The sequence below is a fragment of the Fundulus heteroclitus genome, chromosome 12, assembly GCF_011125445.2.
Source record: "Fundulus heteroclitus isolate FHET01 chromosome 12, MU-UCD_Fhet_4.1, whole genome shotgun sequence".
In the NCBI taxonomy this organism is placed as follows: domain Eukaryota; kingdom Metazoa; phylum Chordata; class Actinopteri; order Cyprinodontiformes; family Fundulidae; genus Fundulus; species Fundulus heteroclitus.
In genome coordinates, this window is record NC_046372.1 from 1,574,246 (window position 1) to 1,600,317 (window position 26,072).

Sequence of the window (26,072 nt, forward strand, 5' to 3'; positions counted from 1 at the left end):
GGTGAAGCTACGTCTTCTGCAGCATCGGACAGACGTTCTTCTACAATTCAGCTCCATACATCTTCCCATCAGTATCCCCACAGTGTGATGCGGCCACCACCATGCTTCATGATGGGGATGCTGTGTTTGGGGTCATGTGCAATGTTAATTTTCCAACCGTGCATTGTGTTTTGCATATAGAAAGTAACGTTCAGTTTTAGTGCCCTCTGTCCAGATAACTTTTGCAATAATTTGCAACCACACTGCTTTTGGCAAATTTAAACAGGACTTGCTTATTTTAGCTTTGCACGTGAACGCCAGATTTGTGAAGGCTAAGAGCGGTCCTATCAAAAGAATCTCCCACCTGAGTTGTGGACCTCTGCAGTTTCTTAAATTAATGAACAGCCATGTGTTGCTCGGTTTATAGTTGTGCTATACTCTCCATCTTTGGACGATGAACAGTGCCGTTTGAGATGTTTAAAGCTTGCTTTGTAACCTAAACTTTATTCCAGATTGGTAGGTTCTCCATTTTTTACCTGTTTCCTGACATTCTTTGATAATCCTCCAGGGCCTTAACAGAACAGCTGAATTTAGAGGGCTGCTTTACTTCCTTATTTAAAATATTTCTCCAGACCTCATTTTATATTTTTTTCCAGCATTTATGTGACGATATGGACATGTTCCTCCAATTTGCCAAATCGGGTTTATTTGGGTTATTCAAGATCATGGTAAAGGGCTTTTCACTGTCTTTGCTTCTGGCCAAACTTACATTAATTAAAATGTTTAATAATCCTTATGAAGCAAAGCAATCATGAGAACGTCTCAATCCTTAAATCCCTTCACTGACTTCCCATCTCACTCCACACTGAATACAAGGCTTCCCCGACCCCTTGGTAAAGCTCCATATTACATTGAAAAACTGCTGAGATATTTTCAATTTTGCTTTTAATTTAATTTCAATTCAATTTTATTTCTATAGCGCCATTTCATGAAACGTGATCTCAAGGCACTTTCCAAAGTCAAATTCAATTACATTATACAGGCAGGGCAGTAGAGCATTTTATTTATGCTCTACTTTCCAGTTTCTCCCCATTGTGGGACTTTGAGTTTGAAAAAATTGTAAGGTTCAATAAATGATTAACATAGAAATATCTGGACTGGAATACTCTGGAACCAAATACGGATTCTTAAAATCACAGTTTGTGACATGTAATGCGCTTGTTTTCCAAATCCCTAATTTGGGTTCCTAAACAAACCTTGTTTCAGAGCCTTGACTCTGGTTTTACACACAAATGTAAGACATTTTACAGGCCCCCAAAAGAAACAGTGTAAAGGTCCTTTATTCTGCAATAGATGATTTCTCCATTAGTAACTGAAAATGATCAATAAAGTAACAAAAAGTGTAAAATAAGCATAAAACTTTGTTGTGGTAAGCTAAATAAAAATTATTAAAAGTCTTGTAGTTTAAAAGAAGTTCGGGTATTTATGTTTCAGAGACTGGAATAGGACTACATGTGGAAATGTAAAATGTTTATATTCAATTGTTCCACACTTGAAAAACAAATCAAATCAAAATCCAGACATTTTCCAGACTGCGTAGGGACCATGTGTGTTCAGATTACCATAAATTATACAAGTAGACGATTGTGTGACTTAAATCACATTTTGAAGGCAGCTGGGTGCACTGGGTTTTATCCAGAGGCATCAGAATAAAAGCTCCTAAAAACTACTGAGTGACGGACTTTGCAGAACATTTATCAAAAACCCTTTTCCTTTCACCTTCAGACAATCTACTTTGTGCTAAAATACACAGAATATGAGGCGTATGGTCTGAAGTCACAATCAAACTATCACAACGATATTAGAAATTATATATAATCAGGGTAAATAACAGGGAAAAAAATTATTTCACTGAGCTTCAGGTTATCAATGCAAACACAGGCAGATAAAAGTGAAATGATCCTGAACCGGGTTTATTGTTGTAAATAAAGGTTTGTCAAAAACACACAACTGTTTCAACTGGAACAAGACTGAAAGGCATGCACTGTCCAATAAAACATTTCCATGACTTGTTAAAAAGCTTTTCAAAATGAACCATGAGCCGCTAAATAATAAACAGACATTTTTCTTTTCTTTTTTTTTCCTTTTTGAAAACAAAGAAACAGAAAACAACTGTAGAGGCTTTTAAGAAACATTTAGACCGATAAAACAAAAGTCGTCATCCGTGTTGATGGTGGACGTGACGTCTCACAGTTTTTTACATAATCCGCCGACCAGGATGAACAAAGATGGGGGGGCAACGCTGATGCTTTTTAGTGTACAAAAATAAAAGTCACTGCTTTTGTTGACCTGCAGCACCCTCCTGATGGAGAACCGAACGAAAAACGAGTGTAGCTTATAACATGGGCTGCACATATAAAAAGGGACCTTCTATTAACCTACAAAAATTACAACATTAAATGGGGATAACAGGTTTTAAACAAACAGTCTATGAGCAGATATATATATAAAATGACTAAAAAGGAAAACCACAGGGCTAACCGACAATACAGAAAGAAATCGAACTTAGGGTTTAAGGTGTGGAGAAATGAATACAACCGCAAATATTCGTGGATCACCGGACAGAAGCAGTGGTCCTTGGGAGTCATCAGTAAGCAACGGATCAGCCGAATACTCGGGAGTCTTTTTTTTTTTGTCTTGAATTTTACTTTATTTGTCCAATTCAGTCTTCTTTAGTCGCCTTTGGTGAGGAGGTCCTCTATGTATGCGTCAAGCTCGTCATCCGTGTTTATGTCAATGTCCTTAAAATGCCAAGAAAAAAAAAACAAAAAAGTTTGCTGAATCATCAACAGGAAACAAACGGGCCAAACGTGCAACGACATGAGAAACACCTACATGAGAAACACCTACATGAGAAACGCTACTCTCACCTCTTGCACTTTCTGTAGAAGGGCTACGATATTAGTTCGTAGTTTCTGTAGTTTTTCGTCCGCTTCCTTCAGCTTGAGCTCGGTGTTGTTGTTCTTTTCCTCCACAGCTTTGGCCCTGGCGTCGGCTCTGCTCTGGTACGAGTTACACAACGACTGGAGACCCGACTCGTACTGCTGGAAATACTCTTTCTGCGCAGAGGGAGCAGACATGTCGGGATAACACTTCAGACTTCACCACCATGCTCAGAGTCAAAGAGAACAAAGCAGGCAACCTGTGACGAGTGAATTAACTGATGCACACCGTGTAATTCATACAAATATACACTATGTGCACAGTTAATTAGGAGAGTATTTTGACCATATCATATATTTTTTTAGGAATATTTTCTAACTCCAAGCTCGGTAAACTTGAATTGCTAAAGCCTAGCAGGTGATGTGTATTTGTATTGAGGGAGGGCGTGGCCTAAGGAGGTCAAAACCTTTCATCAAGGTGTGCATAATTAATTATTTGGCAGCTTTTTTAGGCAAAACTGGCCAAAAGAGATTTAACTGACTCTGAAAAGTAAAAAAATGACCAAAAGTCTCTCAGAGGGATGCAGCACTCTTGAAATCGTTAACACGTGTCAAGCTGTTCAGTGTTGTCCTGACCGTCATGGTCTAATTTCAGTGCAACTTTCAGAACATTACGCTGAAATGCGCTGAAGAGAACCCTGAAAAACTAAAATAAAATCAGCCAGATCCGGACGCGTTTGGCTGCAGCATTTATCTCACCAGTGGAAACGCTATCAGCTCCTCGGCTGTCATGCTGTTAACATCGTCCTTGGGAATCCGGAAAGCAGGAGGGAAGAAGTAACGCAGCATCGTCCTGAGACACAAACAGAACGAAGGATTTCAGACACGTCTGTGGATAGTCTATGAAAATACTAATCTACAAGAACATTTCTTCATTTCTGGTAATTAAGCAGACTATGATTATACAAAACCAAAAAAATATATATGTTGTTATACAGGAATGTAAGCCTGCTAGGGAGTTTGTAACTTATGTACAGTATCTGCACTCAGTTCTATGCTGGGCCTCCTTTCACATGAAATACTGCATCAATGCAGAGCGGCATGGAGCTGATCAGCCTGTGGTTCTGCTGAGGTGTTCAGGAAGTCCAGGTTGCTTTGATAGCTGTCTTCAGCTCATCTGCGCTTTTAGGTCTGGTCTCTCATCTTCCTCTTGACAACAGCCCAGAGATGCGTCATGGGGTTCAGGTCAGACTAGCACAGTGACTCCATGGTCTTTAAACCAGCTAGGGCTGGGCGATAAATCGATTTAATTCGAATTTACAATTCTTTAAGATTTCATTTTTGGAAAATCTGGATTTTATTTTGCCAATACACTCATTGGGTTTCCACGAAGAGAACAGCATGTGATGCTGAATATATGTTTAGGCAAATGTATTGTCAAAATATTGTTAAGTGGAAACTTTTTTTTACCATAATACGAGGTACTTCATTTACTTATTTACTTTTTTTTAACTTAGTTTAAAGTTCACAAGTGTAGTGAAGCCTGTTCTTAGCTCAATGTGTAATACCACTAGCAGCAAATGTTTTGTTATATTTTCATTGTTTATAATGGCACGGCTGCCATCTTGTTTTACAAGCATGTTTCACAGCTTGTTTTTAGTTGAACTTTGAATTCAGGTCAATTCCCTGACGAAATGCTTGACATAAAAAGCAAGGTTTTAAAATAATTTCTTTAATTTCTTTTTATGAAACAAAAAGGAGGGAAAAAAAAAAATCGATTAATCGGATTTGGTATGATAAAATCTGAGATTTATTTTTTAATCCATATCGCCCAGCCCTAGAACCAGCTTTTGGTACCTTTGGCAGTGTGGGTTGGTACCACGTCCAGCTGGAAAATCTTTGTGTACTGGACTGTATACAGAGACGATAATTCAACCATCTGATTCAGGTGGGGTTGGACCAGGCATGATAAAATGTGTGATTAGCTAGCTGAGCACCTAAAGCTGTTTGTTTTCCAGCAGCCTCCCACCGTCAGTGAGAACAGAGAGGGACGGTGATGCTGTGCATCCTTGCGACCGCCTGCTTGGAGCAGCTCAGTGTATCAAGCTCAGTGTCACATATAAAAGGCGCACAGGATTATAAGGCGCACCATCAATTTGTGAGGAAATTTAAGGACTTTAAATGCGCCTTATAGTCCAAATATTAAAATAATACATTTTTTGATGCTATTCTAATTTCACATGGCTCACCTCAGCATGGCGACCAGGCTGTCTGTCACCTCTCGACTGGTCCCAGGCTGGGTGGTGTCCGGCTCCATGGGGGCTGAACCTCTCTCCGTCTCCTGCTGGGTGTCGGGGCTCTGAGAGTTGGGAGACGGCGGCCGCATCAGCCGCACTTCGTCGCTGCCTTTGAACACCCTTCAGAGACGCAAAACGTGTAAATGAAAGCAACCAGCAGCCGTGTGAATCAGGACTCTCTGACAGCGGCGGGACGGGGCGTCTTACCACCGGTCTTTGGGGGTGGCGCGTGGGACGTAGTCAAATTTGACTTTCCAGCGGACGCTCTGTTTGTTGGCCTCCACGGCTATGACTTTTCCAGTAAACCACTCCTTATTGACGCGCACTTCAACCAGAAGACCTTTGTCTGCAAGAACAAGACATCTGTGGAAAAAGGGTCTTTTTTTGTTTTTAACTACACGATGCTCGTTTCACGTTCATCATCTCACCTTTCTGAGCGTTTTTAATGTCGTTCTCTGGCTCCTTCTGCTGGGATTTCTCAGGGGGCTGCAAGAACATCGACATATTACCACAGGAGTACTAGAAGGACATTTTACTGAAAGGACAGGGGGATGAAAACAAGGCAACGGTGCTCATTGGTTGAACCTAGCATGCAGACTTAAAGAGGAGTGCTACAGGTTAGGAGAACAAAGGCTACGCTTTCATAGAGTCACTAGAAGAAAGGAGGTTAATCAGACAAGACACCCGTATGAGTTGAAGGAAATATGGTGATCGTTAGAAGCAGCGAGCAGACCCAGCCTAGATTCGTGTGGAGGAGGTTTAGCGGGAGCCTTTAAAGCTACCTTCTCTTTAGCCCCTTGCTGCTGTGAGGGAGCAGCTTTAGGGACAGAGGTGGGCGTAGGTGGCGGCTGCCGAGCAGGAGAGGATATTCCTTTCTTCTCAGCCTGAATGTGCGTTTTATCCTGAAAGGTCAATGGGAGAGGGGTTCTGACTGGAGACTGTTGACGGCAAAATGCACCCAGCGCTGTAGTAGAGAGCCTACCGAGCTGCTTGCATTCATTTTAAGTAAAAGTCTGATTAAAGCCCAACTAATGCATAGAAAAATGTAACCAGAAGTTATTCTGCCCAGATGATAATCCACTTTGCTGATTTACTCAGACTCTGTAGCGACAAAAAGTTGGTTGGATCCACATAATGTGCAAGAAAAATAAAGCTTAATGTTATGCTACACCTATATAGGTTCAGTTAAAATGTTCAGCTAGCAGCGACACGCCGCCTGTCTTCATTTATGTTTTCCCTCATTCCTTCATTTCTCACTTATAAGTACATTTAAATTATATAAAAAAACTTAAGAGCATAAAAGACGAACCTAATGAATGTGTAGACATCTGTGTGTGAGCAATCTTTTAGGAAATTACATTATTTAAAAAGGTTTTATGCTTCACTCATTCTCAGTACTTGGTTTAAATTATCGATGTAGAGTTGTCCAAAAGCTTTCATTCATTCAAATAAAAGCAAAGTAGGTCCGCCCCCCCCGGCAGAGTGGCTCTGTCTGTGGAGGACACTCAGGAATAACAGCCTGAATTTGTATTAGTAGACTAAACACATGCTAAATACAAGAACCTGAATCTTTTCATTATTTTTCTAAGAGGTAATCATTTATATTGAGATGATAAAGCTCCAGTGGTCAGCGTAGCTTGTTTTCTTGTTCAGCTGCAGCGATTACTGTTAGCAACAGCAGCTAAAAGTCACATTTAAAAATGACGATCAACTATATTTTGGAATAAATCAGCAGAGCAAAAGTGCGATACCTTGATGCAAGCATGGATCTTTGTCTTCTCCAAACGGACACACCTTTATGTTGCAATATTGTCCTTGACTAAATAAACACCTAACGGACAATCATTCCCTCCTCCTCAGTTTTAGGAACTCGTTTAGCCCTTTGGGATAAATCAACTACATGATGCAGATAAACTCTACATGAAGGGCTAATGTGCACAAACTATCCTTTGGCCTTTAGAGAGTCCCAGCCCAGTTGCAACCTGTAGTACCTCTTCTGCCTGAAATACTTTTAATACAATCATAAGATGCTTTTTAAGCCATACAACTTTGTATAATTACCTCCTCCAACTTCCCCCGTTTTGGAGGCGGGGCCTTCTCCACCACTTTACCCCGGCTACTGGCAGCTGTGGCCATCTTGGATTTCTTTGTTTGTGGTTCTTCAATCTCCTCCTCACTGTCTTCTTCCTCCTCCTCTTCTTCTTCCTCCTCCTCATCCTCACTTTCCTCCTGCTCCATTATTCTCTTGCGCTGTCCAGCAGATGCAGCAGGTTTGACAGATGATGTTTTGGTAGAGGCCTGTGTGAGGACAAAACTGAGCGTTTCAGATCCTTTCAGAAGGGAACGCCGAGCAAACCTCGAGGGTCCCTGCAGCCTTCAGCTTACCCGGGAGCTGCGACTGGACAGAGCTGCATTTGCAGAAGCTTTGGGTGTCGACTTTGTTGCGGCCGGAGGGGTCTTTGCTGCAGGCTTGGCTGCAGCTCTGGTCCTGGACGGTTCTGGTTTAGGCGGCGTAGCGGGAGCTGCAGACGCTCGGGTGGGACGCTGAGAAGCCGCACGTGACGCAGGGAGGCTCGTCGCGTTCTTCAGGTGAGCTGGGAGAGGCGGGGAGCGCGGGCGTGTCGCAGACCTTTCTGAAGACCTAGTCGTCTAAATAACAAAACGAAAAATTCAAATTAAATCAAAGTCAAAACAGAGTTACGTTTAGGATTTTTATGGATCAAACTTATAAAACTTAAATGCTTTCAGGGACAAATCAGAGGAGACGAAGATGATTAACATCTATTCTTGCTTTAATGTTACTCCAGCATTTGTTTCCATTTCTAAATCAATTTAATTTTTTATGTTACATCCAGATGGATCAGAATATCATACAAATACAGGGGTAGGAACACTGAAAACCCCGAAAGATTATAAGTACCCGCGTCATGTAAAGCACTTTGTGTTGTCCTTGTACTGAGATGTGCTATACAAACAAATTTGTCTTGCCTTTAGTTAGATTTCCCTTTAACATACAGAGACACATTTATTACAAAGCTTAAAAAACGGCAGTAGAAAAGTCAAAAAGTTGCGGCAAAAGGATCATGTTTACTACAGCTGCTGAAACACAGCTCATATTTAGAAATTAATAAATCAACTTAAGAATTCATAAAAGGTAAATGACCAAAAACAATACATAGCCAAGAACCGTAAGCAATACTTTTGATGAGGAAATGAGGATAAACGAAGGCCTAAACTGGTCAACAGAAATAAGCCTATTAAACCGATACCAAGGTGTGTAATGACTTTTTGTCCCATGTTTTGTTTTGTTTTGACAAACAAGCTCTAATTGAACTTAGTGGAAGAAAAAAAAATAAAAAAATAGAAAAAAAGGATCTGAATCAAGAAACTCGTACCTGACCTGAGGTCTCTGTTGGTTTCATGCTGACCTCTAGCGGGAGCTTTTTGATATCTGCTGCAGATTTAATTGTGCTGGTTTTCTGACAGAAAGAAAATCAGATATTTACAACGGTAATAAAGAAAATAAGAGAACAAATGGAGTAGCAGAGAATAGGTGTAGATTAAATACCTGTAAGGCTTGTAGTTTCTCCTGCTGCTGTTTGATTTTGTCTGCAAGCTCTTTCTGTTTGTCTTCAGCTGTTGGTTTGTCTCTCTTTAAAACCCCAACAGGAAAATTCTGTTTCTGTTCTGGAGCGTCACATCTAAAAAAAAAAAACCACATAAGACAAAACTTTTCTTTAATAAAAAGAACATTACATTATACAGCAAAACACTATAAAACTTTAAGGATGTCAGCATAGGCAGGAGGAAGCGTCTGATTTAAACGAACTATTTAACGAATCGTGTGAAATTAACATGTTTCTGACATGGCGGATAAAATGCATATTGCGTACCTGTCCTGGGTGCCGTCAGGGTTCATGAGACAAACCCAGCTGTCAGGGTAGCGTTTGTCCACTGCATCCATCTGGAAAGGCAGCGTTCTCCACTTCAAGCATTTATCTAGGGATAAAACACAGAAACGCAGCGCAGGCTTGATTCAATTCATACCTTTGATGAAACTTTATTGATACGTTGAGAGAAATCTTCATGCCTTATGAGGCTCTACAGCACGTATGTCAAACTCAAGGCCCGCGGGCCGAATCCGGCCCATCAAGGCAACTTATCCGGCCCTCAAGAGCCAAAAAAAGGCATATCATGTGAGCAAGTAGAGGCATGTGTCCTTTTAAATTGTATAAAGTGGCTAAAATTGTGCCTCCTGTAGTGAATGTATTTTTTTTTAACTGTAGTAGTCCTGCCACTAGATGTCAGCTTTCCCACAACACATTAAAACAACCCAGAAATGTCCAAAAAGAAAAAAAGTGACGCAGAATGATGAGTTTAAAGTGTAACTCACCATAATATGAACTTTGTTTTGTAGATAAACTATAGAAATTGGGCCTAAGGGTGCTACTTTTATGTTACTGTCACATTTTTTAAAATTTTATGTGAACTGATGCCAAAGTGGCTCAATATAGAAATGAGTTTCACACCCCAGCTCTACAGTGTTTCCTTTGGGAATGTCGTCTTTGGGGGAACCAACCACCAAGCCGATCTGATCTAGTTTTCTAGTCAATAGGTTGAAAACTGTTTCTTATTTTGTTAAACATAATTTTCCACAAATGTCAAAATCTCAGAAAAAAAATCTATCCATCCTCTTGTTGTAAACGTTTTATGCTTCAATTTAAAACTTAAAACTACAAATAAATTGCTTCTTTAAAAAAGGACAACACATTTTCTATAGTTGTCTTTGTTTTAAAAAGGTCATGTAACATTTGCAGGCTTGAACAGGTTTTTAATAAAGAGCAAAAACATTGACTGGGACGGGGTAGAAAGACAGGGGAGCCCGTGCTCTGTGATGAGGAAATACAGATTTAGGGGAATGAAGCACAGCTTACCACACTGGATCGTGATCGGGATCTCCATGGCACGGCGCCTCTTGTATCTGAGCTCTGAAGTTGGAGGTGCAGACCAGCTGGCAGACAGATATCCAAACTCATCCCAGAACTTCACTATACCTTTCTGGGCTGCACGAAGACAAAAACACAGTTTCCTACAATTTATTAACGCTGCTACAGGATTTCCCCCACAGTATTATAGGCCTGGCAGGCTGCTAACTTTACTTGTACCCCCAGCAGGCTAAGAGTCGCTTATTTGTTTTAAATATGTTTTATCATTGGTACCAAGCAGACTTCATTGACAGATCACACATTCACCAGCAACAATCTCCAGCGTGAAGCTTGCTACTTCCAGAAGCCTGAAAGTAATGCAGGGAAATAAATCGATTTATCTGAATAAGCAATTTATGAAGATTTTATTTTTGGAAAATCTAGATTTCTTTCCCCTTCTTTTTCCAATGAACTCCTTGGACTTCCAAGAAACTTTCCATTCCAAATCATTCCAAAAAGGGGAAATTATTTTATTATAGGTTGCAATGTTGAATATATGTTTAAGAGGAAAAAAAAAAAGTGAAGTCTAGCTCATTGTGTACAACTAGCAGCAGACATTTTGTGTTATAATTTAGGGCTGAGCGATATGGACCAAAAACAATATCTTCATACTTTTAGGCTGAATGCTGAAATACAAATCTTTTTTTTTTTTTTTAAATCTCAATATTTTTAAAACATCTTGATTTATTGCCCAGCCCTATTACAAGTTTGTTTACTATGGCAGGGTGGCCATGTTGTTTTACAAGCACGTTTCACAGCTAGTATTTGGATGCACTTTGAATTCAGGATTCAAGACGATTAAAATAATTTTTTTAGGAAATCAAAGGGGGAGAAAACAAAATGAAATCGATGAATCGGTTTTGTTAAAATAAAATAAGAGATTTTATTTGTAGGACATATCCACCAGGCCTGAAAGGAGGATCATTTCAGCACCAGTGAGGAGGTTAAAAAGGTCAGGAGAAGCAGAAAATTGTAAGAAGCTATTTAAAAGGGAACCTATTTATTTGAATTTCAGAATAAAACTTTTAAAACATACGTCCATTAATTATCACAGCTGTTATAACAACAACTCCCAAAAATAAAAGAAAAATTACAGATCCCTCCATCCTTCCGCGTCATTCAACTCGATCCACAGCGTTCGCGGCCCTTAAGAGCCTGCAGACCACATTTGTTGACCAGAAGTCAGACATGAAAAGAGGCTGGAGAGTCTGACCTCAGCTGAAGGAACACACAAAGGTGCTACATTGTGTCCTTGTCAGCTTTATATCTCTGTGAAAAACAGATTGCTGGATTTACAAAGGCTTTGAGAGACTGGGAGTGGAGGTAAGGATCAGCATTCCTTAACGATGACATCTTGGTACTGGGGTTGTTTACCAATTTTGTTCTTCATTTCTCCAGACAAAACGCATTCTCAAGACCCCCACCCACCCCACCCACACACACACACCAAGAAAATGGTTTTTGGTACTTTTGTGTCATGTTTTCTTCAACATGAGCCATGTTTCAGCAGCTGCAGTTCCTTTTGTTTCAGTCATTGCAAGAAAGGTGTTCGTATCTTTTAAAAGGACATTCCATGTAGGGAAAGGTTACAATATATCACTATAAAGGTTTAATTTTAAACATTAATTCTTACGGAAACTGATGTTAATGGGTTTTTATTGGTAAATTAAAATGATCCTCAATATATGATGCTAAACACTTCACAATATGAACTCTAATAATTATTCTAAAATATTAGCAAAACTGTTCTTATAGATTGTTCACAAACACACACACACAGCGCCTCACAGATATAATTACCGACCGCTTAGAAAAGGCGCGAAGGAAAAAAAGTGAATTCTGCTGATTAAAATCCAAAAAAAAAAAAAGAAAAAAAAAAAAAGAAGATGAATCCATTGAAATTCATATCAGCAAGACAAAAAAATTAAAATAAAAGCTAGAGATTGAATATCAAACCCAAAACAAAAAAAAAGGTGTTAAACCTCTTTTATGCATCTAGGACTTCATTCACCAACAATAACTCTCTCCCCCAGAGAAGATTTTATTTTAAACCCCTCAATAATGGCTACAACAATCACTAACCTGGTTATAAGCCAAGAGGATATTTTTGTTACTTTTGCAGATTTGCTTTATGATCGATGATGCAAACAGTAGTTTAGCAAATGAAAAAAAATAAAATAAATAAATAAAAACACACTTACCAATGTTGGTGTCCTTCCAGTACTGAGCTAAATGCTCCCCCATGGCTTTCAGAAGGTGCCGATACTCCTTGGCATCTGCAAAGTCCTGCTTGTTATGGGTCGGCTCCAGCACCAAATACGGAACATCGACAACTCCAACTACTCCTCCACACGCCCTTAAAAACACACACAACACATTTCATTTTGCTCAACGCTTAGATTGTTACGCGAGAAAAGGCTGCAGTGGCTCTGTGCTGACTTACATGCCTCCCTCGAGCTGAGGACCCGTCTTCTCATACATCTTGATGAGACGAGAGCAGTTGTACACGAACATCCCGTCCAGGTCCCGCTGCTCAATATTTACACCAAATATAAAATTCAAGTCCTTGGGCTCCTTTAGTGCTCTGAACAAACAAGTGACAAAGCAGAAGATTGTTAATCTGAGCCGACTTTGGTGGATTAAACTATGCAAGAATCAAAAACTAATCCACACACTTTTTCAGAAGGTTTGCTTTAAAAGGTTTCTACAAATTAGATTTTCCTCTCAACTTTGTTGTCCTGTCGTGTAAAACTAGGAAGAGCGAGTGTGAAGTCAGAAATCCAGCTCTCCTCGTCTGAAACTTGTACCGTTATGGATTTAGGAGCTGTTGTACACAGCTGCGATCAAAAACAATTATTTCGGATTTCCAGAGGACTTCACCATTGAAATTCATGAGAGCTATTGTTGAAGCAACAATGCTCACGTGTATGGCCGTTTGATGTAAAAATACATCGGGTAAAAGTGAAATAAAACATTTTTTTCACCTTCCCGATTAATCATCCATCATGGGCTGTTTTGTTGGATTACCTACTGAAGAGAGAGGATTAGCCATCGTGCTTCTGGCCAGAGAGAAAACACGTCGTCTGTAACCAACATTTTGAAGAAGAATGTCTTCAAGATGACATGATGGCGAGACTTTTCGGTACATTTTTCTTTTTTTTTATAAAAGGTAGAATTTGCGGTAACATTTGTTTACCTGACCAGAGCGGCGGAGGGATACGACACACTTAGAAACATTGCTCACTGTGGCGAATCCCACTTTTTTTATACGACTTTGGTCTTATTTTTTCTAAAGTCGCTTGTAAATTTCATGAGCAGCGGGTTGCAGTTTTTTTTGGGGTTGTTATGGATTTAGTTTGGAAACGGAGCAGAAAAGCTCTAGTTCGCTTATGAGTCGGAGTTAGTGTGGAAAAGGGCCAGAGAGACGCGCAACAGAAAACATCTCCACTGATGACACGTTTACATGGACACAAGTAATCGGCAATACTGCGATTGCATTAAGCTTAATCAGAATGAAAGTGTATTCTGAAGGAGACTGGTGGTTTAAGCCGATCGTCAGTCTGAACAGCGTCCATCTAAACTCATTTATGATGAATGCTAAATGGTTCGCACCTGTCCAGCGCTTCACACTACAATCGGTCATTCATGCACACGTTCACACCCTGACGGCTGCGAGGCTGTCATGCATCGGCGCCGCCACCGGGCCCTCTGACCACCGCCGGCAGGCAGGCGTCTTGCCCAGGGACACAACAACAAGAGGGTGTACGCCATAACAAACAACCAAAACAGATACGACTTCTACGTCAACTTCATCGTCGTCACACTTAAGCGTACTTCTGTTTGGCTTCTAGGTTTCTCTTCCGTATGTCGGCGTCCCGTCGCAGCATCATGGCCGAGTCCTGCACTTTTCTGAGAATCGCCTGGAGACAGAGAAACGGGACGACACGTGAATAAGACTCAAAATGTCACACTGATTCACGGCTCCGAATAACAGGTGAAGCTGTCCTGAAATATTTAAAGACAGGATATGCACATCCTAAAATCCACTTTATTAGTACCTCATTGTTATTAAAAAAAAAAAAAGAAGCCTTTCGTGTTTTCAGGACACTCAGGAGTCAGTATTTATCAAGCTGGAGACAAAGTCTGCATCTTATGTAAAGGAGTTTGTGTTTCTTCTTGCCTCGTCTAAAAACCTGTTTGGAGTAATTTCACTCGACAATTTTGACAAAAACATTTTCCTCCTTACCCTGGACTCTTTCGTCAGATCATCTCCCAATCTGGCCTCCATGGCCAGGCGCTTACTCTCTGCCTCCCTCGCCTTCTCTTCAGCTGATGCGTGGGAGCAAAATGAGGTCAGATTAGCTTAAAAACAAAATAAGCTGTTTAATAAATCCAACAAATCATAGAGAGACGCACCGATCTTTGCCAGATGGTCGGCCTTCTTCACCTCTTGCTCAGCGCGGGTTTTAAAACGCGTTGATGAGTATTTGTAAACCCTTTTTTGCGTGAACAGAAACACCAGTGAAGGTGAGGCCAGTGAAAGCAGAATTAAGTCACTTTGCAGTCGTCGTTACGATCACATTACCTTGGTTTGTAGAGGCAGCAGGAGAGTCTCTTGGTTCTGACTTTGTGTCCCTGGATAAAAATCCTCATGCGGGGGTCGATGTACAGAACAGCGGTGTACGCCCTGAATGACCTCCTCTCTGGCTTCCTGTTCGGGTTTAAAACATTTCTCACCAACGCAAGATTACCGATTACAACATATTAAGGCTGGGCGATAAATCGATTTAATCGATTAATTCAAATTTACAATTCTTTAAGATTTCATTTTTGGAAAATCTGGATTTTATTTTGCCAATACACTCATTGGGTTTCCATGAAGAGAACAGCATGTGATGCTGAATATATGTTTAGGCAAAATTATTGTCAAAATATTGTTAAGTGGAAACTTTTTTTTGCCATAATACGAGGTACTTCATTTACTTATTTACTTTTTTTTTTAAACTTAGTTTGAAGTTCACAAGTGCAGTGAAGCCTGTTCTTAGCTCAATGTGTAATACCACTAGCAGCAAATGCTTTGTTATATTTTCATTGTTTATAATGGCATGGCTGCCATCTTGTTTTACAAGCATGTTTCACAGCTTGTTTTTAGTTGCACTTTGAATTCAGGTCAACTCCCTGACGAAATGCTTGACATAAAAGCAAGGTTTTAAAATAATTTCTTTTTATGAAACAAAAAGGAGGAAAAAAAATAAAAATCGATTAATCAGATTTGGTATGATAAAATCGGAGATTTATTTTTTAATCCATATCGCCCAGCCCTACAACATATGTGATTTTATATAATGTTGTGGTTTCACTGCTGGTCTAAGACTTTCAGCTTAACTCACACTCCTTCAGCCGGTGTCCCAGACATGAGGATGTCCTGGTGATCCGACTCTACGTCCAGTTCTGGTTCCCCGTTGTCCATCAGCTTTAGGTTATAGATGACCACAAGAGTACCTTTGAAAATAAATGACGTCGACGTCACATTTCAGTAATTATTCACAAGCCAAAGTGAAGAGGCGTGTCGTGTGCTTTACCGCTGCTGCTCTCGATTTTGCTGAACTGCTCCATCAGCTGCTGCTCGTTTTTAAACGGCGAGTATTTGAAGATGAGCTCGGTTTCTATCGCGTACTTCTCAGGGTCAGAGGTCAGCGGCTCCTTGGTTTTCAGATCCCAGGAGGGGAGCGGCACGATAACCTGAAACGGCAGCATCGGGAACCTTCAACAAACTGCTTTTGAAACGTTAAATGTGTTCTGAAAACAACCTGGTAGCAATTTAAGTGTTTAAAAGGCAGATCTCCACAGTTTCCACATGTTTTCTGCTGGATCGTTCAGACGCTTTTAACAGGTTGTTTGAAAGACCCAACATTAAGCAGGAATAAACAGAGGAGGAGGAAGGCAAGGCAAGGCAAATTTATTGATATAGCACAATTCAGTACAGAGATAATGCAAAGTTTATCAAGAACAGTCAAAGGCAATTTTAAACAAACGTGTTTTTAATCTTGATTTAAAGGCTTTCTACAATTTTCTGGAAGTTTGTCCCTGATAAGCTGAGCATAGGAACTGCTGCTTCTCCTTGGTTATTGCTGGTTCTATGTATGCAGAGCAGGCTGGAGCCAGAAGACCTGAGTGGTCTGGAGGGTTGATACACTGATAACAAGTCTGTAACGTATTTAGGTGCTAAGCCATTCAGGGATTTATAGACTAACAGAAGTATTTTAAAGTCTATTCTCTGAGATACAGGGAGCCAGTGTAAGGACTTTAGAACTGGGGTTATGTGCTCTACTTTCTTAGTCTTAGTGAGGACACGGGCAGCAGCGTTCTGGATCAGCTGCAGCTGTCTGATCCACTTTTTAGGCAGACCTGTGAAAACACCGTTGCAGTAATCAATTCTACTAAAAATAAACGCATGGATTAGTTTTTCCAGATCCTGCTGAGACATCAGTCCTTTAATCCTGGAAATTTTCCTCAGGTGATAGAAAGCCAACCTTGTAATTGTCTTTAGATGCTTTTGGAGGTTCAGGTCTGAGTCCATCACTACACCCAGGTTCCGGGTCTGATCAGTACGACTAAGAAGACGACTAAGGAAGCCCGTGTTTCCATGAATTAAGCTTAAGCTGAGAACACGCAGCACAACCTCCTCACACAGCTTGAAAAGACGAGAGTTCACGTTTATAAACCGACTTCAGTAGATTGTTGTTTCATGCCTGAACGCCCGGGGATCGCAGACTCAACAACGGCGATGGTTTGAAGGCTAAACAAACAGACCAGCTGGCGGTAGTAGAAGATATTCCCAGACCAGGGACATAATTTCTGTTTCACGCTCCCATAGAGTGAAAAGATGCCGTTTAAAACATTTTTAAGTTTAATCCACAAATATTTGAATAATGTCGACTTTTTTCCCCAGGTGTGTTCATTTATGGGTTTTGGGCTCATGGGTTAAATCAAAATATTCTTGTCATCTCCATCTTCTTTTTTGTAACTGGGAAACATGAATTTCCACACTGCGGGACAGTAAAGGATATTTCTTTTGTATTAACAGACAAAAATATAATGTTTGGGGTGGATTGTGCAAAAAATTCACTTTCAATAATGAAGAATATCTTTATTCTGCTTGGAAAATATTTTAATCAAAAACTTTAAGTCCCATTGCCTTCATATCCAATACCTGAATTAACTGGTTTATTTGAATATGGCTCTTTATTAATAATGATTTATCTCTTTTTCATTTCGTGGCCTTTGTCTGACAGCGAGCCAACAGGAAATGGGGCTGAGCGACACGCGGCATGGGACGGCCGGGCCGAAGAACCGAGGCCTCTGTCCACGGCTGGCCCGCTCCTCCCTTGTGTGGCTCTTTGCCAAATGTCTTCCTGTTCTCTCCCAACCCCACTTCCTCTCAGCTCACTGTCTAACAAGGCCACTAGTCCCAAAAATAAAATGAATAAATCGTGTAATGCGTCTCTCCTTGCTTACCTTGTTACATGATTATCGTTTGGTTCATAGCATATTTAATTAACTTAGTAAAATAAATCTGTTAAACCTAATTTTGCCGGTTACTCTTGGTGTTACTAAGCTCTGGTGTACGTGTTAATTAATGTTGCATTTAAGTTACCTACATTTCACAGCTTTCTTATAGTTTAACACATTTTGCAAAGCACTGAATTCTGTATTTTTAAGAAGGACCTTGTTCATTATAGACTCTCCTGAAGCGGCTGGCAACAATTAAGGTAACGAGAATATTTTTAACTCACTTCCCTAGAAAACAAAGGGAACGGCGGGCAATAAAATCCTTCCGCAGGGCGCTCTACATCAGGAGCTGTAGGGTATCATCATGATTCTTCAGTCAAAACTACCACCTGTTGAACAAATGATGCTGCTGTTGCTTTGCTCAAAGAAAATTAAGGAATATCTAAAACTCCTAAGGCACAATGAAGGGAGCTTTTGTGCCGTTTGAATGAGAATAGAGAGTTAATGCTACCCAACCCTCCTTGCACCAAGGTGAGCTGTTCTCCACCTGCTGATCTTGACCAGATTTCAGAAATGTTCAGACATTTCATAAATGCCTCTATTCAAAGCAACTCGTGAATGAAAAGAAATTCAGCAATCTGAGCAGCCCCACACAAAAACACAATGCAGTGTGGTTACTTTACACTAAATGCAGTGATGCAATTGTCTTGTTCTCCACTTAGTGTACAGCCAAATACTAAAGAAACAAGTTTTCTTCTTTAAATGCACAGTTTCCACATTAAGGCCCTGTAAAAAACAGTCCTGAGAAAGATGGAAAAAGGCATCAAATAACTCCAAACATTAAGTTTAACTCATTTTCAATATAAAAAATGTTGGTAATTTCTAGATCCAAGCCAATTATTAATTCAGTAAAAAAAATATCAAATCAATAACATGAGCCAAGAAAAGTTCAACGCTTGGGCTTTTCCTGTTCTGAACCTGCTGGTGCTAGGGACGGTTCTTAGCGGGTTCTGTAAAAGAACCGGTTAGGTTTTCCACGACCTGAGAAAGAAGTCAGAGCCACGACATTACATCGTTATAAACATCGGGTAGTTTATGGTTTGACCCGCCCCTTGTTTTCTTTTGTGAAGGAATGTAGTGTATGGAGACAATTCAACCTCGCGTGAAACAACCTATCCCAGAGTCCTGGCGAGCAGATGCTGTAAAATCAAAACCTTAGTTTAGTAACGGCTTGTGAACGCTTCACCACCCAGGTCTGCTGATTTCTGCACCAGCAGCCGGAAAACAAGCGGTAAACGCAGCTTTTAAAACGTGGTGTGATAGAAAAACAAGGGTCAATAAAAGGTTCAACAGAAGAACAGTTTTCCTTCCTTTTGCATTCTAGCCTATCATGTAAGTTAATACTAGTCATTACATCTTCCCAACCAATCACAAACGCAGACCCAGGTACACTCCGTCACCAAGCCCCGCCCCCTTCAATCAGTTCAGAGGCTCAATCCGAATATCCTTATAGAATAAGGACTCTTTAGTCAAAGCAGAAGTGTGTCAGCGGTCACCATGATAAGTGCTGTCTGAATAGTGCAGTCAGTGAGGAAGGAGGTAGGAAAAGGAGCCTGTATGCTTCCTCCCACAGCTAGTTTTGCCTAGGAAGAACCCTTTAGGTATCCCACAATTCTTTGCGTGACATGACGTATCAGCACAGCTCACCTCGTGAAAAATCAACGAAAATGTCCGAAGAGAAGAGAGTGCTCACTTTGTAGTTCATTTTCAGAAGTCTGTGGGCCCGAATCTGACTCGCATCATCCGTCACCTAACGGCTGAGCGAATTCGGCACAGCAGTCCGAAGCTCCTTTCCTCCCCATGATAAAGTTCTTACTGCTGACGCCATGAAAGGCTAAGGAACAGGAGCTAAAAGCTATTATTAAGGATATTCAGATAGAGCTAGAGAGCACACGCTCTTTATTCTTTTTTTAAAAACTTGCAGTTTTGGTAATAAGTTGGTTGAATAAAAGGGTTGAGTTTGAATTCAGTGTTTGTGTTCCTTATCTAAACATAAATCATTAAGCAGCAGCATAAAAAAAAAAGGCCAGGGCTGCACTTCAAATATGTTTTTGATAATTATTGATACTGATCAATATGCTTTGTTTTTTATATCGTCCAGCCCTACTAGGACCAGCGTTTGGGTGATGGAAACGTAAGAGTTGGTGTTAAGTAAGCTGTCGAACCAGTTAAGCACTGGAACTGGTTGGGTGGATAAAACTACCTTTGCAACCTGACTAAAATGCTGATCCAGTGGCAGAAACAGTAACCACCAACAGGTCAACAACTTAAAAGTTGAATTAGAACCAACAGCAACTGTGAAAACACATTAATAAAACCACAGAGCCAACACCATAGCATCGCCGTTGATAGATACCTTTAAAATTCATAGTTTTACGTTAGAAATTACAAAAAGGCTAAATAAACCTGCAATTGTTACGCCTGTGTACCAGCCTCGCTATTCACTGCAGCGCATACGTTTTTTTTCTCTCCTCACAATAACATCTTAAATAAAACTCAATACATAAAAATGTACAAATAACTGCTACCCTGGTAATAAATTAATGGTAGAAATCTCCATATCCAGTCAGGCCTTGTAAGTAAAAAGATAAAAAAGGAAGTCTGACCTCATCAAGCCCTTCTTCTTCATGGAAAGTCCTCGACAGGAAAAGACACGTTAGCGTGTTATCCTTTTTGGTGAACAGGATAAAGTCTTTCCCAATTCGCATGGAGCCCCTGGAACAACAAAGTTAAAATAACGTGTCAGACGTTTGATGCTTGTGTAACGACTGCATAACACGGATAACGTGCTAACGGCACATAAAAGACTCACGATTTCAAGCCATTTCCATACTGGCCGATCTGAGTGGACTCCGGCGAGCGTTTGTTTGACTTTCCAAACTGAATCACGTGGGTAGCCTCGACTATTAGAAAGAAGATGTTACGAGAAGCACAATAAATACAGTACACCAACCAGAAGCCTCGCTATGAAACTACATCAAGTCTTTGCTTACTTGGGTCCATTCCAATGCCGTCGTCTAAAAAACAGAGCATAAAACCACCACGCAGCTCCGGTTTTTTTTCTGCAATAGGAAAACAGAATTATTTAAATGTAATATTTGCGACCAAGTCGATGAGTAAAACTGGTTAGGCACTTATAAGTGTACCGGTGTAGATGTCTATTCTCGTTGCATTGGCATCTCTGTAGAAAAAAAAAAAAAAGGAGGAAACCATTATCAAACTGGCAGTTTAGTGAAAGCTATCTTGGCGGCATCATTTGTCAGACTTTAAAAATAGGTCGCCAATCACTGTGGTTACCTTGAGTTGTCCACAAGCTCAGCCAAGGCGCCGAATAAAAACTCGTGGGTTGTCCTGAGAACATTCAATGAAAACTGTTAGTCTAAAAATAAGCACCAGGGCACTTTCTGCCAATATACAAGTGATCTGCACTCCTTGTCTATGTTTACAGTATAGTGTTTCCTCTCTTTCTGAAATATTACACATACTTTACGCAAGTATAACATATTTCCCAGTAACACCACCAACCAAGGGTACTGATGGCAACATAATAATGCAACTCTTCCCTTGTCTCTTTATTTTAGAAGCATGTGCTGCTCATCAATTACGGATGTTTCTCATTTAAAAAAAATAAATAAACTTCTGATATTTCCAAATCTTACAGCAAATGCATCATTGAAATGTTAATTCACTTCTGTAATCAAACTCAAGACAGTTTTTAACCCTTGTTAACATATTTGCGTCCGTTGCGTGCCCTGCTGAATGCTCTTCTCTCTTTGGCTCTAGTCAGGCGGCGATTGCTGCACTTGATGCATTGAAAAACAGCCTTATTGATTTCAGTTTAAGTGTTTTAAGATTTATAGCAAGCAAAGTGATAGATTTAAAGGCCTAATTTCTGTTGCTGATTATTATTAGAGCTAATAAAAATACAAAATTTGCCTTTCTGGAGATTTTGATTTGGCTACTACACAAATCTAATGAACGAAAAATAAATTAGCACAGAAACGTCAGCATACACTGTCCAGTATGCACTCACTAATTTGTCCTGCATCTATAGTCCTGCTCACCATTATTGGCACCCCTTAATTTTTTGCATAACTGAGTGAATATCTTCAGAAATTAATGGAAATGCACCAAATTTATATCAGCAGCATCTTTCATTTGGAGGTCCAAAGTAATTTAACAAAGACAATTGTTATTTCAACATAGATATTGTAATTTCAAATGAAAAACAAAAAAAGAACACCAGCATGTGCACCACACCTTCCTTAGTATTTGGCAGCACACCCTTTAGCAGCGATGGCAGCCTCCAAACGTTTCTTATATCAATCTATAAGCTTCTTACACTTCTCGGGTGGCATTTTCTCCCACACTTTCTTTGCAAAATGCTCAAGCTCTTGGGACATTTGCAGGGTTCCTTTCCCCGATTGCACATTTCAGTTCCCCCCAAAAATGTTCAATTGGTTAGAAATCAGGAGTCATTGCTGTCCATTTTTAAACAGTGAGTTTTTTCCCCCGTTCAACCATTCCTATGTGCTTTTGGAGGTGTGCTTTGGGTCTTTATCTTGCTGGAGGACCCATGATCTTCGACTCAAACCCAAATCTGGGTGTAGTGATGGACTCAGACCTGAACCTCCAAAAGCATCTAAAGACAATTACAAAGATGGCTTTCTATCACCTGAGGAACATTTCCAGGATTAAAGGACTAATGTCTCAGAAGGATCTAGAAAAACTAATCCATGCGTTTATTTTTAGTCGAATTGATCACTGCAGCGGTGTTTTCACAGGTCTGCCTAAAAAGTGGATCAGACAGCTGCAGCTGATCCAGAACGCTGCTGCCCGCGTCCTCACTAAGACTAAGAAAGTAGAGAACATCACCCCAGTTCTAAAGTCCTTACACTGGCTCCCTGTATCTCAGAGAATAGACTTTAAAATACTTCTGTCTATAAATCCTTAAATGGCTTAGCACCTAAATACATCACAGACTTGTTATCAGTGTATAAACCCTCCAGACCACTCAGGTCTTCTGGCTCCAGCCTGCTCTGCAGAACCAGAACTAAACATGGAGAAGCAGCATTTAGTTCATATGCTCCACTTATTTGGAACAAACTTCCATAAAACTGTAAAAATGCTGAAAGCCTGAGTTCCTTTAAATCAAGATTAAAAACACATTTGTTTAGGATTGCCTTCAACTGTTCAAACTGAACTGTATTACTGAAACATCATTAGTTGACTTTGTAGTCCAACTGTTTTACTTGTTTGCTTTTCATTTCTATTTTCCATGTTCTATTTTGTTTCTGCATTTTATTCCTACTTGCTTTTATTCTGTTTTATTTTCCTATATTTTAATCATGTAAAGCACTTTGCATTGTCTCTGTACTGAAATGTGCTATATAAATAAATTTGCCTTTGCCTGCCTTTAAGTTTCCTAGACATTTCACTCTAGAATCGTTTGATAATCTTCTGATTTCATGATGCCTGTGATACAGTCTATGCCTCCAGTACCAGATGCAGCCCCGCAGCATTATGGATCCTCCACCATGCTTGACTGTTGGCATGTTCTTTTCCTTACAGGCTTTGTTGTGCCGTCTGTAAACATGCCGTTTGTGTGCATTACCAAAAAGCTCCATTTTGGTTTCATCTATCCATAAAACATTGTCTCAGAAGGCTTGAAGTTTGTCCAGGTTCTCTTTCACAAAGATCAATTGATATTTTGTCTTTTCTTCAGTAATGGGGTCTTCCTTGGTCTCCGCCCATGAAGCCCTGCTGTGTTTAGTGTGCAGCGTATGTAATTTGTTGAAACAAGTACACAAAACTGCTCCAGGTTGATGTTTGCTGTGGTGTTTTTTTCCCACCATTCGCATCAACCTTCGAAGATTTCTGTAATAGATTTTTCTCTTACCCCCCATGTCCAGCAAGGTTTTTGACCGTTCCATGCCTGGAAAACTTCTTAACATTACGCACCGTTGACTTTATACCTCCTGTGAGGTCTTGTGCTTACAAATAATAGCATTTCTGGTGTCCTCAGACAGCTCCCTTGTCTTTACCGTTGTGACACTAAGAGGGAATAACAAGTGGCTTTTTAAAAACACCAAAATGATGATTCATTGGCCAGTTAATGTCACATGGGTGGAGGCAATTCATCACAGGTGATCCTTATTTGTGATTTGTAACAGGTGAGGGTTTCCACACTGACTTGCACATTAAGTTTTTCTATGTTTTCCTCATGATTTTTATCTTTTTAAATGTTCTTTATAATTTGCTGTTTTGTATCACACGAGATATTTATAGCAAAATGTTGTTAAACTTGAATTTCCTTCAGTAGATATTCCATAATGTGAACTTAAACTTCACGGGTGCCAATAATAGACTGGCGACCTGTCCAGTGTGTACCCCTGCCTCTCGCCCATTGACAGCTGGAGATGGGCACCACCACCCCTCGCGACCCCATAAGGGATAGACGTGTTAGAAAATGGATGGATGGGTGCCAAAACTGGTAAGCAGGACTGTATTTGAATGAATTTCTTGCGTCAATACATCCACCAATTTTCCCCAAACCCTGACTTGGCTTTTCGTTACAGGAGGTAAGGCGTGTTGGAAAACCTTCTGTTGAATGGGTGTGTAACAGTCTGCTCTCTAACCGCAGTCAGTCAGCTCACAGCCCTCAGATTGTAGCACTGATAAGTTGCTTGCCTGACTGAGATCTCTAACAAGATTCAGTTTTTTTAAAAGGCAACATAAAAAAAATAGCCACCACTTCCTCACAAACCGTCTCTGTTATCAGAAAAAGGGGCTTTTACAGTGCTTGTCTTTTTAATCCACCTCAAAGACTGAAACCTTATATGATTCGGGTGATTATATTTCTCCATGTCATAAAGTTGAGCTGCACGAAGCTCATAAACGGGGTCATTCTTGCCAATGTTTGTACTTACGAGTTAGTGTGCAGGTACTCAAAGGTAAGCTGAGCCCTGCTCAGGTTGCTGTAGCTGGAGTAGGCCATGGCACCTCAATTCAAAAAGGTCTACTTCCTTCCTGTTCCCCTGTTTGTCTTCTTCTTGACCAAACGAGCTCTAGACGAGAGCTTTCATCCTGGAAAAAAAGGGGAAGTTAAAATGTCATCTACGGTCTTATGCGTTTACCTGCACGGCTCCTTAATTCATTCCCTGACAGCCCGACATCGGCGGATTTGGGTGTTAGACGACAAAAAAAAAGCAAGCACTCACGTAAAAGGACTGCCTGCAGGTGAAGGTAACGCGGATGGAACACGTGGGAGGCCTGTTGAAAAACAACAAGGCGTTGCTACTGGATCAAGGAGCGCCTTTCGGACAGTTAACACGTTTTCGGGCACGTCTGTGTTTTAAAAGCAGCTAACGGACACGCTGACTTTCAGAGAACCAATGCAGCATCATGTTTGTTTATGAATACATGACATACGCGGTTTAGCTTCCATGCATCAGTCGTTACTACTTTTTTTTTTTGCCGTCTGGCTAAAACAGCAGCTAACGGACATTAGCTACTGCCCATGGCTGCTTATGGGGCAGCGAAGCTACTGCTAGCTAGCCTAACACGGACGTTAGCCAAATCCCGAAATTCTGACCCAATGTGCAGGCCCGTCGTAATGCGACAGCGGCTTGGCGTTGTAATAACACGTTTGAGGAATAGTTACCTAGTAACATTACGTCTTCGTCTCCTTGGCATAAAACAATCCCAAAGGCCGCGTAAAAATCCAATTTCTTCGACGGCGATAGTTGATTCCCCGTAGCGCTCTGACTGTGCACGAAACCCGCCTCCGCCAGTTCCCGGGGGCCAATAAGAAAGCAGTATGACGCGACCCTCAACAATCATTGGTGGATACGTCTGTCTACGTAGACTACTTGCATACCGGTGCACACGAGGCATTGACGTGCACCTGTTTGCGCCAAAATGTAAAGCTAATCCTTAGCAGAAATAAACCTTTAAATGAGCAAAAAATAGCTCTGCGTTTGTTGTTGCGATGTTATTTCTTAGACCTTGTCTATCGTCTGTTTTGCGGAAATAAGAAACCAAATGTGCAGATTAAAGACAGGGGGTCTCAATCTGTGGTACAGGGATATTTGGGTCGTTAGTGGGTAAACATGAAGTAAATTTGAGTTAATGTAGAGCATATAGGCCCAGTCAAAATTTGTATAGTTCCCCAGGCACTCTGGAATTCAATTTCTGTTTTTTCCAGGTCTGGATTAATTGAATAGGAAGAGGTGTGTGGGCCCATGGAAAAATATTATTTCCAGATTTCATTCTCTATCCCATTATCAAAAAAAAAT

General features: G+C 40.5%; 1 protein-coding gene across 3 annotated transcripts; it reads right to left on the bottom strand.

Annotated features, from left to right (window-relative positions):
- Positions 1–1,304: 1,304 nt before the first annotated feature.
- Positions 1,305–25,579, bottom strand: morc2 (MORC family CW-type zinc finger 2). Of its 3 annotated transcripts, XM_012863510.3 has the most exons (29): positions 25,439–25,579; positions 24,996–25,047; positions 24,705–24,861; positions 21,073–21,126; positions 20,922–20,956; positions 20,769–20,837; positions 20,588–20,678; positions 20,382–20,490; positions 15,786–15,945; positions 15,594–15,705; positions 14,789–14,914; positions 14,620–14,699; positions 14,450–14,532; positions 14,038–14,123; positions 12,647–12,787; positions 12,405–12,559; positions 10,153–10,281; positions 9,112–9,217; positions 8,787–8,919; positions 8,614–8,697; positions 7,604–7,867; positions 7,280–7,516; positions 6,001–6,120; positions 5,647–5,704; positions 5,426–5,564; positions 5,171–5,338; positions 3,681–3,774; positions 2,910–3,098; positions 1,305–2,780 (listed from the first exon to the last, which is right to left on the bottom strand). In XM_012863510.3, the coding sequence occupies exons 3-29, from the start codon at positions 24,770–24,772 to the stop codon at positions 2,712–2,714; spliced, it is 3,159 nt and encodes a 1,052-aa protein (XP_012718964.2). In that variant the 5' UTR covers positions 24,773–24,861; positions 24,996–25,047; positions 25,439–25,579; the 3' UTR covers positions 1,305–2,711. The 3 variants fall into 3 exon arrangements, with proteins under 3 accessions (XP_012718964.2, XP_012718965.2, XP_012718966.2); XM_012863511.3 differs by lacking the exon at positions 24,996–25,047; XM_012863512.3 differs by lacking the exon at positions 6,001–6,120 and having other exon boundaries at positions 1,926–2,780.
- Between the last annotated feature and the right edge of the window lie 493 nt (positions 25,580–26,072).

Excerpts from the sequence above, each read along its gene's own strand:
- morc2 (XM_012863511.3), bottom strand. The coding sequence starts at position 24,772 with ATGGCCTACTCCAGCTACAGCAACCTGAGCAGGGCTCAGCTTACCTTT. Across the intron at positions 6,121-7,279 it reads AACGGGGGAAGTTGGAGGAG|GATAAAACGCACATTCAGGC; the intron begins GTAATTATACAA and ends TTGACCTTTCAG. Across the intron at positions 3,099-3,680 it reads AGCTGATAGCGTTTCCACTG|AAAGAGTATTTCCAGCAGTA; the intron begins GTGAGATAAATG and ends CCCTCTGCGCAG.